The sequence below is a fragment of the Piliocolobus tephrosceles genome, chromosome Y (genome assembly GCF_002776525.5).
Source record: "Piliocolobus tephrosceles isolate RC106 chromosome Y, ASM277652v3, whole genome shotgun sequence".
In the NCBI taxonomy this organism is placed as follows: Eukaryota; Metazoa; Chordata; class Mammalia; order Primates; family Cercopithecidae; genus Piliocolobus; species Piliocolobus tephrosceles.
Window position 1 is genome coordinate 13849420 of NC_045456.1, and position 12247 is coordinate 13861666.

A 12247-nucleotide genomic window follows, 5' to 3' on the forward strand; every position below is an offset into this window, starting at 1 on the left:
GAACAAGGATGTCAGTCTTCTGGTAGAATGTTTAGTTGTTTAAGTGTATCCCACTGAGTAATCAAGTGTCACTCACATAAAAATAAATTCCTCTCTGAAGAAAAAGTTTAAAGTTTAAAACTTAGGAAATGCCATAGAAAACAAAGAATTTTTAGAAGCATTTTTTCCTACATATTCTTGAGCTCTTTTTAAATGCCTACACAATGAACTGCAATAGAGCAAAAGTGTCTAAAAATCCCTTCACAGGACGTGTTTGCTGTAAATCAACTGGCCATTGAGATAGAGCAGCTGGATGTACTTGTGTCAAGTCAGTGGAGAAACACTCCAGGCTTACGATGGAGTCTCTACTACCAGGCTGGGGATCTCAGTGTGTACATCTTAAGCTCTGGATCCTTTCAACACCCAGTTCTCGTTGGCTTAACTTTCTTTTTCAAAAGCAAAAGTAATGTGTAGGCTGGGCAGGGTGGCTCACACCTGTAATCCCGGTACTTTGGGAGGATCGTTTGAACCCAGGAGTTCGAGACCAGTCTGGACAACATAATGAAACTCCATCTCTACAAAAAAAAAAACAGAAAAATTAGCCAGGTGAGGGTGCGCACGCCTGTAGTCACAGCTACTTGGGAGGCAGAGATGGGAGGATTGCCTGAACCTAGAGAGATCAAGGCTGCAGTGAGCTGTGATTGTGCCACTGCATTCCAGCCTAGGCAACAGAGTGAGGTCCTGTCTCAAAGAAAAAAAAAAAAAAAATAATAATATATACACACACACACACACACACACACACACACACATGCACAGATATGTAGGTGAAATCCTATGAAAAGAGAGAACACAGGGAGAAGGCAAAATTATCATGTAGGTAAAAAAACTCTTGAATGGGGCAGTTTTGTGGTAATATCCATCTTTGCTTTCCCAAATATAGAGCGATTGCTGCAAGGCTGGTCTCACTAAAAGAGCTTTATAAAATTGATGGTATGAGGTTTAGTGACAGCAGGGCACGTTACAACTGAATGTGTGAATGCTTTTCACACATCTTTGACTGAAATGGATCACAAAGATAGCAAGATGCCAAGGGAACTCATCCATCCAGGGGCCACAGACCTTTAGGAAGCGCTGGCTTTCAGCTCACCACATCAAGGACGCTGCTGCCCTTCGGGGCTTCTTCTGAGCCAGGTGAGGCTCCTGGCATTCCAGTCACATCTGCTGTCTCAGCACTCCTTTTCCTGTCTTCAGAGCAAAGATCCAACAGCCAAAGAGCACAGGTGTTTGAGGATACCCTCAACAAATATTTGAGAAAAAACAAATGTGTGCAGAGGCACTTGGGTATACACTCTACACACAGAAAGATGATATCCAGAAATGTTAAAGCAACTCAGCAAAGCAAGCAGTGATTATATTAACTTCGAACCCTGACATGAAACTTGGATGACACTACACATCAAATAGTGTTTTAAGGGGTAAGAGCATATACAGGGATTTGTAAAAAAAACTTCCTGTTTGCCTGATGCACATGTATAACAAATAAATGTTTTAACATCCCTTTGAGGTCCTTCATGCACACTTTATGATATGGTTTGGATTTGTGTCCCCACCCAAATCTCATGTCAAATTGTTATACCCAGTGTTGGAACAGGGGCCTGGTGGGAGGTGACTGGATCATGGGGGTGGATTTCTCCCTTGCTGTTCTCATAATAGCGAATTCTCAGGAGATGTGGTTGTTTAAAAGTGTGTAGCACCTCCCCCTTCTCTTTTCTTCCTCCTTCTCTGGCCATGTAAGACATGCCTGCTTCCCCTTTGCCTTCTGCCATGATTGTAAGTTTCCTGAGGCTTCCCCAGCCATGCTTCCTGTACAGCCAGTGGAACTGTGAGCCAATTAGACCTCTTTTCTTTATAAATTACCCAGTCTCTGGTAGTTCTTTACAGCAATGAGAGAATGAATTAATACAGAATTGTATCAACACCCCAGGAATGGGGTATTGACATAAAGATACCTGAAAATGTGGAAGCAGCTTTGGAACTGAGTAACAGGCAGAGGTTGGAACAGTTTGGAGGGCTTAGAAGACGGGAAAATGAGGGAAGGGTTGGAACTTCCTAGAGACTTGTTAAATTGTTGTGAGCAAAATGCCAACAGTGATACAGACAATGAAGTCCAAGCTGAGGTTGTCTCAGATGGAGATGAGGAACTTATTGGGAACTGAAGCAAAGGTCACTTTTGTTATGTGCTAGCAAAGAAGTTGGAGGCATTATGCTTCTGCCCTGGAGATCTGTGGAACATTGAACTTGAGAGAAATGATTTAGGGTATCTGGCAGAATAAATTTCTAAGCAGCAAAGTGTTCAAGATGTAACCTGGCTATTTCTAACAGCATGGTCATATGCATGGGCAGAGAGATGATCTGAAACTGGAACTTACATTTAAAAGGGAAGCAGAGCATAAAAGTTTAGCAAATTTGCATCCTGACCATGTGGTAAAAAAGAAAAACTCATTTTCCGGGGAGAATTCAAGCTGGCTGCAGAAATTCACATGAGAGGAGCTGAATGTTAATAGCCATGACAATGGGGGAAAATCCGTCCAAGGCATTTCAGAGACTTTCACGGCAGCCCCTCCCATTATTGGCCCAGAGGCCTAGGAGGGAAAAATGGTTTTGTGGGCCAGACCCAGGGCTCCCACTGCCCTGCATATTTTCAGGACACTGCTCCCTGTGTCCCAGCTGCTCTAGCTCCAGCCTTGGCTAAAAGGGCCCCAGATATGTCTCAGGCCACTGCTCCAGAGGGTGGTAGCCATAAGCCTTGACAGTTTCCACATGGTGTTAAGCCTGCAGGTGTGCAGTGGGCAACAGTTGAGGCTTGGGAGCTGCTGCCTAGATTTCAGGGGATGTATGGAAAGGCCTGGAAGTCCAGGCAGAAGTCTGCTGCAGGGGCAGAGCCCTCATGGAGAACCTCTGCTAGGGTAGTGCAGAGGGAAAATGTAGGGTTGGAGCCCCCACACAGAGTCCCCAATGGGGTACTGCCTAGTGGAGCTGTGAAGAGGGCCACTGTCCTCCAGACACCAGAATGGTAGATCCACTGACAGCTTGCACCATGCACCTACAAACGCCATAGGCACTCAACGCCAGCCCTTGAGAGCAACCATGGGGGTTGAGCCCTGCAGAGCCACAGGAGCAGAGCTACTCAAGGCCTTGGGAACCCACCTCTTGCATCACTATGGCCTAGATGTGAGACATGGAGTCAAAGGAGATTATTTTGGAGCTTTAAGATTTAATGACTGCCGTGTTGGGTTTTGGACTTGCATGGGGCCAAAGGGGCCCCTTTGTTTTGGCAGGTTTCTTCACTTTGGATTGGGATTATTTATCCAATACCTGTACCCCCACTGAATGTTGGAGGTAACTTGTTTTTCATTTTACAGGCTCTTTGGTGGAAGGGACTTGCCTTCTCTCAGATGAGACTCTGGACTGTGGACTTTAGAATTAATTCTGGAATGAGTTAACACCGGGGAACTGTTGAGAAGGGATGATCGTACTTTGCAATGTGAGAAGGACATGATTTGGGAGGGGCCAGGGGCAGAATGATATGGTTCGGATTTGTGTCACTGCCCAATTCTCACGTTGAATTGTAACCCCCAATGTTGGAGGAGGGGCCTGGTGGGAGGTGACTCGATCATGGGAATGGATTCCCCTCTTGCTGTTGTCATGGTAGTTCTCATGAGATCTGGTTGTTTAAATGTGTGTAGCACCTCCCCCTTCTCTCTCTCCCTCCTGCTCCAACCTAGTGAGACGTGACTCCTTCTTCTTCACCTTCTGCTGTAAGTTTCCTGAGGCCTCCCCAGCCATGCTTCCTGCACAGCCTGTGGAACTGTGAGCCAATTAAATCTCTTTTCTTTATGGATTACCCAGTCTCAGGTAGTTCTTTATGGCAATGCAAGAACAAACAAATACACCGTATTATAATTTTCTGGTAAACAGAGAAAGAAAGAATATTAATAACTATATTTGTATGAATACATCAACAAGAGAATAAGTGAACTATATGCCCAGGAAATGGCTTTTGCATCTTTTCTGTGAATACCTAAGAGCAGACAGATCATCTGGAAGGCTCTTAGGAAGGCTATGTTGGGTGAGATGCATATTTTCTCCCAGTATTTGATTATGAACATTTTCAGACAGCAAAGTTGAAAGGATTTTACAGTAAACACCTGTATACTCACCACGAACTTTCTGCCATTAGTGTTTTACTGTGCCTATCACATATCAATACACCCATTCATCTCTCCCCACCCATTCACCCATCTTATTTTTTTATGCATTTCAAAGCAAATTGCAGACATCAGTATATTCTTCCCTAAACACATCAGCCTGCATAGCATGAAGTGCAGTTCAATATTTATTTTTTTCCTTTTTTCATAAAATGCACAAATCTTAAGTGTATGATGGCTGGATTTTGACAAAAGCCAACACCTGAGTAACCCATGCCCCTATCCAGTTGCAGAACATGAACTTCACCCCAAGTACCCTGTGCCCACCTCCCCCTCTGGAGACAACTATGACTTTGATATTTTCTACCACAGATAATTTGGCCAACTCTAGAACCTCACATAAACAAAGTCCTGCTGCAGGCACTCTTCTTACCTCAGCTGTCTCCCACTTGGCACGGTGTTTCTTAGATGCATTCTTATATTTTGTGTGTTTCAGTATTTCATGCCTTTGTATTTCTGAGCAGGATTCTATTGTACATAGTAGTATCATTATTTATTCTCCTACTGATGAACATCGGAGCTGTTTCCACTTTTTGACTATTAGAAAACATTAGAAAGAATCACAGAACCTGCTCTACTTTATAGCCCAAAGTTTAACGAGAGGTTAAACATATAAATTAAGATATGACCATCATAAGGCCAGGCACGGTGGTTCACGCCTGTAATCCCAGCACTTTGGGAGGTCAAACTGGGTGGATCACTTGCGGTCAGGAGTTCAAGACCAGCCTGGCCAACATGGTGAAATCCCATCTCTACTAAAAATACAAAAATTAGCTGAGCATAGTGGTGGACACCTGTAATCCCAGGTACTTGGGAGACTGAGGCACCAGAATCGCTTGAACCCGGGAGGTGAATGTTGCAGTGAGCTGAGATCATGCCACTGCACTCCAGCCTGGGTGACAGAGCGAGACTCCATCTCAAGGGCTCAAGTGATCCTCCCACCTCGAAAAAGAAAAAGAAAAAGAAAAAAATCTGACAGTCATAGACAGAAAGGGAGTTTAAACAAACACAAGAAAACACATATAAACCCAACACTGGGCTGAGTGCAGTGACTTATATCTGCAGTCCCAGCACTTTGGGAGGCCATGACAGGAGCACGGTTTGAGGCCAGGGGTTTGAGGCCAGACTGGGGAACATAGCAAGATGCTGTCTCTGCAAAAATAAAAAATTAGCCAGTGTGGTAGAGAGTGTGCCTGTAGTCCCAGCTACTTGGGAGGCTGAGGTGGGAGGATCACTTGAGCCCTGGAGTTGGAGGTTGCAGTGAGTCATGGTCACACCATGGCACTCCAGTCTGGGCTACAGACAGAACAAGACTGCGTCTTTTTTCCTAAATGTTTTCCCATAACCCTGATGCCTAACCTTCAGGTCTCACAAATCTGCTCCCTAGCAGAAACATTTCTAATCCTACCAATTAAAAGAAATCAACCGTATCTATCTCTCGGGTGGTTCTGGCAGGCGGATCTATTCTGACTGTGGCAGGGGGATCTATTCTGACTGCAGAGACAGTGTTTCCTCCAGGTGCACAACAGGATGAGAGCTGTAATTCAGAGCTCATGCAGCCGTGCTGTGAACCAAGCACGGCGTCTAAGCACATGAACATTTATCAACTCATTTGACCTCACAGCAGCCCATCTCCAATTATGAGAGAGGAAGCTGGGGCTCACAGAGGCTGGGTTACTTGCTGTGGCCACACAACTAAGAAGTGACCTAGGTGGCTTTGCTCCAGGCAACTTGACTCCGTGGTCCCAGCTGCTTTGGTGCCACCCCGTATCAGTAGACATTAGGGGGCGGGCGAGACGGAGCCCATGGAAAGCCTCAATTCTTCATCCCTCCCTGTGTCCACAGTCTGCCATGTGAATTGGTGGTTCCTCCACTAAAGAGGTGGAGCCTGTTCCACACCCTTTGATGCCAGGGTTGGCCAGGAAACATGCTTTGCCAGAAGAAGGTTAGCAGGTATGACAGGACAAAGCCAGGAGAAGCCCCTTTGTGACAGGGTGTATTGTCTTGTGCCCCTGCCACGAACACATTTAGCCACACTGCTGGTCCCACAAGGAAGAGGAGAGGCACACAGCACAGAGTCCGGGCCAAATTAGCTCATCTACAAATTCATGAGCTAAGTCAATACTTTGTTGCAGATTATTGCTGACATTTTATAATTTGTTACACGGCATTACTGGGGCACCAGCTAACTGATGCGACCTGGTCCCTGTTTCTTTACTACAAACCGACTAGTGTAAATAAATTACACACATATAATCGAGCCCACAGTTTACTCAGATGGCTTAAGGATCTGACATATGGTGAGGATATTCTTTTTTTACAAAAGCTGTAAGGTAGGTAAATCAAAGACATGCTCCATTCACTTGAAGAGACACTTTATTTTGTTACAGTCAAGCGGGATGATCTGTTGATAGGTGAGTGGTAAGCGTCGAGCATGAAATCTACACACATTTGCCGCGGTGGACTGAAGGATATAAGCCACAGGCCACCTCCCATAGGCAGAGCCCTCCACAGCCACGCTACAAGAGGGGGAAGGAGCAGCTGCCACCCAAGAACACCAGGGCCAACATTAGCACCAGATTGCTTTTCTATGAATAATACAACTAGATAACACAGTTATGGATGTTGACTCACTAGAATCTTTGGGTCCCCACTAACCAGACGTTTCAGAGGCAAACAGGGGAACTGACAGGACAGCTGACTCGATGTGCTTTGCTACAAGGATACGCGAGCACTATGTATTGCTATGTAGAAGAGAAAGTCCTAAAAAGACATCAAAAGGCTGAGTACAGACACACTAATTGGATTATTCACATTTTACACAGCTCTCAAAATCACCAATATAGTGGTTTTGAGGGCAAAGAATAACAGGTAAAAGCTCTGTCAAACAAAATTCTCTGAAATTCCTTGGGTCCTCTCCCTGAGGGAGAAAGATGGGGCTAAGTGCACAGCTAGCTTCACCTTTTCAGACTGACCAACATTCACAGCGAGTGACCACCAGCTGGAGAGGAGGAGGGAGCTTGGCTGGCAGAACAGGGAGTTTTCAAGTTAGCAAGAGCTTAATTGAACAGGAATACACACTTTTGGAAAGACATTTATCCTTCTGGCATTGGTAGGCTGCCAAAAAAGCTGTTTATTGCCTGCATCGAGCTTGCCAGTTTGGACTTGGCTCTATAGAAGGCATTACCGCCAACACGGCCCCTCTGGCTCAGGCAGTGTGGATTCCAGTCTTTTAAGACATCTGTGTGTGTGCGTCTGTGCACGCGCACGTGTCTGCTTTGGTAAGGCTGTGGTCACTGCTGCTGACAAAATGAAATCTCCATTCCACTGGAAAACATCTTTTATGGGAATAAGGGGAAGTCAGGATTAAAATGATCCGTTGATCCAACAAATGCCCTAATACGGCCTAAACACGAAGTCACCCAAGGGATTCACTCACCATTAACATGCATTTAATTAAACAGTTTTTGAAGAAATACACTGAATCTACAATTATTAGATAAAAATAAGTAAGTTATAAATTATAACCAAGCCACCGGCGGCTGAACGTCTTTTCGTGTGCTTGTTGCACACGCGTGTATGCTCTTTGGTGAAGTGTCTATTCGAGTCTTTTGCCTGCTTTTCACTTGGGCTGTTTGTTTTCTTACTATCCAGTTTGAGAGTTCTTTGTACATCCTGGACGCAAACCTTTTGTCAGATACATGATTTGCAAATATTTTCTCCCAGTCTGTGACTTGTCAATTGGAAACTGACAGCATGACAGTGTTTTCTTTTAATAAACCAGGCTCTCTTTAGAATCCTGCCATTTCAATCAAGGAAATGGGCATAGAATCTTTAAACTTCATGGCAGAAAAAGATCAAGCTCAGGAGTTGTGTAGTCCATGGGATCTCTGAAGAGCCAGGGGAAGGGGTCTTCCCGTACATGGAATGTGGCCCTCATGCCACGCTAAATGATTTAAGGAGGAAACAATGGAAAAGTAGCCAATTATGATGGACAACCATATGCATACAAAATACATGGGGGGAAAGCAATTGAAAAAATATTCTGTTGGTCTTGAGGAACAGCTAACAAGCACATTACTACTGGACACACTCTTAACCAAAAAATTTTACTTTGCAGAAAAACTGTGATGTTAGGTGAGAAGGACTAAAGCTATTTGCCTGCTTGATGTGTGACTGTGTTTTTTAAAGCATGCACGTTATTTCTTTAAGTGGCAATTTAATCTTAGAATGAGTGAACCTAACCACACAGGTTGTTCCTTTCACAGTTGGTTTTTAACCATTAGGAAACTATTCACCTTTCCAAAAAGTTAATAAATTATCATCATCATGATGATGACTTCTGCTGGGTCAGAGAACATCATTAGATAACAGAGACAAATGCTCACACTGTTGAACGAGCAGGGACAAAACCTGGCAGCCCATGCCTGGATGAATCACAAGAGAAGATGAGCACCAGGGTCCCCCTCTCATGCACGTCATGACGTGCTGGCCGCTGTCCAAGCAGTTGGCTCAGCATCTGAAGACGGGAGGAACAACGGGTTTCCCACTGACAGTGACCACTCAGCATGCACCACAGGCCCAGCCCACAGCCCCTGCAGTGGAAACTCACATCCGGCAGAGCCTAGTGCCAGATGTAGTTATGTGTAAAGGAAAATGGCTCTCAGCAATCAAAAGGGAAACTACAAAATTAAATAAATCATCCCACACAAACACAAAAGTTATTGCTTTTCTAACAGCCTCTTTGCTATGGGAGAAGTCTCTTTCCAGGGCATGAACACCGGCGGGGTCTTCACGAGTATCCTTGGGAACGGAGCTGGAGCTCGGAGCCCCGTGCCCCTCCTCCACGGGGGACTGGTCTCTTATTTGCCCCTTTCAGGCTGAAGGCTGTCGAACAAGCACTTCAGCTGCTCTTCACCAAGGTGGATTTTATCTTCCAGCTCCCGCTGCTCGATGATGAGGGCCGACTTCATCTTCACGAAGTGCTCATAGTCCGCGAGGCTCTCCTCGCTCAGATAGTTGGCCAAAATGTCAAAGACGATGCGCTCGCGGCGGTCCAGGTTCTCCTTGAGCTCCTTGGCGTCCTCGTGCTGCTGGATCAGGACTCTCTGCTTCTCAAGCAGTGATTGCTGTTGACAGACAAACAAGCCTGTTGAGGACCAGGATGAAAGCCGGGGCACTGGCCAACCCTTGAAGACACTGGCAACTTGTGGGCTGGTCCCACAACTTATTGATGGAAACCCTGATGCCACCAGAGATCCGATGGGGTCCACAGAGACAAACCCAGGGCCCAGGGCCCAGGGCCCGGGGGCACGTGTCTCATGGCTGCAGCGGGCCAGCCTGAGGCCCCCAGAAGCCGCCCACAGGCCTCTCTGGGTGTCCTCTTGCTGTCTGAGCCTGCCTCTCTCCCACCTGCCTTGAATGGTGAGCAGAAGAGTCACCAAGGGACTCACAATGACAGAATTCTGAGATGCTGCAAAGGGCAAAGGACTGCGGGGCCCTCCTGGTATCAAGGTCCGCTCCATGGGAACACCGTGGGACAGCTGGTCACATGGGAGGACTGGAGAGGAATTCAGGGCAGGCTTGTTAAACGCTCCTGGCAGAAGGAGGAGAAGCCCTCGAGCCTGCAGAGCATGTCTGCATACAAGGAAGCCCGAGGGTGAAGACGCAGTGCTGTGCACAGGTGTTGGCCAGCAGCCGCCTCGGGCACGGTGCCACCCTGACCTAGCTAGTTCCACGACACAGTAACTAAGCATTCGGCTGAGTGTAGAAGGGCACCGTCTCCAAGCCCAGCTCCAGGACAGCGTTCTGCGTGGCCCAAATCACCCTCATCTGGAGAAAGGGGAGAGGTGCTGCTTCTGCTCCCCTTCTGAGAGAGGTTAAGATGTTTTATTCATGATACAGATGAACATTCTGAAGTCCTGTTCTGTGCAAACAAAACTAGCTGTTTTATTGATATTTGGCCTATGAGGTAAAAGCCAACAAGGCAGCTATTATTTCCCTTGGTTCACATGTGAAAGGACGAAAAGACAGACCCACTGAGAAACGCCTTGAGAGCTGCACGCCTCAGGAACAGGAGAAAAGTCAGGTGCACTGTCTGGTTCCTTCGAGACTGATATATGCCCTCTTGTTAAACCACAGCTACAACAACCACAAGAAAATAGCTATCACTGAGTACTTACGATCGTCACCAGGCAGGTATGTCTGTTACAGACTTATACATGGTAAAAGAAAAGTTAAAAAAAAAACAACAACATGATTTTTCTAAGAAGAGACGATTAGCAGTAAGAGTCAATAGGAATATCTGAAAATATGTCAAAAAGAGGTAACAGTTCTTTGGGAAGATCCCACAGCCCTGCAGTCCAATGACAGTTCAACTCCCTGCATCTGATAAGCACCTTTTCCCCTCAATTAAAAGGAAGGAGGCCGGGCACGGTTGCGCACACCTGTAATCCCAGCACTTTGGGAGACTGAGGTAGGCGAATCACTTGAGCTCAGGAGTTCCAGACCAGCCTGGCCAACATGGTGAAATCATGTCTCTACCAAAAAAATACAAAATTAGCCGGGCATGGTGGCATGCACCTGTGAGCTCAGCTACCTGGGAATCTGAGGTAGGAGAATCTCTTGAACCTCAGGAGGCAGAGGCTGCAGTGAGCCGAGATCACACCACTGCACTCCGGCCTCGGCGACAGAATGAGACCCTGTCACAAACAAACAAACAAACAAACAAAAACAAACAAATAACTAAAGAAATATAAAAGGAAGGAGAGGGTATAGCGTGTGCACTGTCTTGACAAGGTCTGCAGGAGGAGGTGGACAGGCCATGTGGAAGCTATGCTAGGCTCCAAGGAGCTGACTTTCACAACACTCGAAAAACAGCCTTCTCACGAGACCATCCCCCACTTCCAAGTCAGACGCATCTGTATTTACCCGATCACCAGGAGAAGCGCTGTCGTCCAAATTATTGAGGGCATTCTCCACCCGGGCCAGGCGGCCTGACAGTGACAGCAGGAGGTTCACCACTTTGTCCAGGTCTCCAATGAACATCCGGAACTTGTCAAACTCGCTGGGCTTGCAGACGCCTTTCACGATGGCCTCTACCTCGGCCCCCAGCACAGTGTTGGCCTGCACGTCCTCCAGCAGGCTCTCGCGGGCTTCCCGAAGCACCTGCAGCTTGCGGCTGATGCTCTCGATGAGCTCCTGCTGTTGGGCATGGGATGGCAAGGGAACACGGAGACACTAGTTAGGCCGGCCCCTACCCCGGCCACACTGCTCACTGCCACCTTGGTGCACCTATGTGAAGAGTGCAGCTGACCTGCGTGAAAGCTCACTTTTGCATCATCAAATAATAGGGGATTTATATGACTAAGGGAAAGAAGAATGACTCCTAATGATACTATCGGCATTTAAAAATAAAACAAAATAAACCTGTTCTCGTTCTGTTCATGCCCTATTAGAGAACACTGGAGTTGTGGCCCTGATGCTCATCGCGGTAGATGCAGTTTTAACCCGTATCTTTGGAAGGAGTCACAGACCTATGTATTCTGTCCTTTGGAATTTTCTCATTTAAAGACTCACATAGACAGGAAGTATTGAGTCTTATGTCCAGCACCGAATTCCATGACTAGTAAGTGTCCTATACATATAATTATTGTCACTAGCAATTATTTTTATTTAATTTTTGTTTTTTGAGACAGGGTCTTGCTCTGTCACCCAGGCTGGAGTGCAATGGCCTTCTGGGTTCAAGTGATTCTCGTGCCTCAGCCTCCTGAGTAGATAGGATTACAGGCGTGCACCACCACGCCTGGCTAATTTTAGTATTTTTAGTAGAGACAGGGTTTCACCATGTTGGCCAGGCTGGTCTTGAACTCCTGACCTCAGGTGATCCACCCACCTTGGCCTCCCAAAGTGCTGGGGATTACAGGTGTGAGCCACCAGCCTGGCTTAACAATGAAAAGTTTAATTGCTAAAGACAAAAAAAAAAAAAAAAAAAGAAA

At 46.3% G+C, this 12247-nt stretch overlaps 1 protein-coding gene across 1 annotated transcript in view; it reads right to left on the reverse strand.

Annotated features, from left to right (window-relative positions):
- Nucleotides 1-6608: 6608 nt before the first annotated feature.
- Nucleotides 6609-12247, reverse strand: part of SHROOM2 (shroom family member 2) — an 18028-nt gene continuing 12389 nt past the window's right edge. Inside the window, exons 4-5 of the mRNA XM_026449820.1 lie at nucleotides 11181-11450; nucleotides 6609-9379 (exon numbers count right to left, since the gene is read on the reverse strand). Of these exons, the coding sequence (XP_026305605.1) occupies nucleotides 9113-9379; nucleotides 11181-11450 (537 nt within the window). The 3' untranslated portion in view covers nucleotides 6609-9112. The remainder of the gene's footprint in view (nucleotides 9380-11180; nucleotides 11451-12247) is intronic.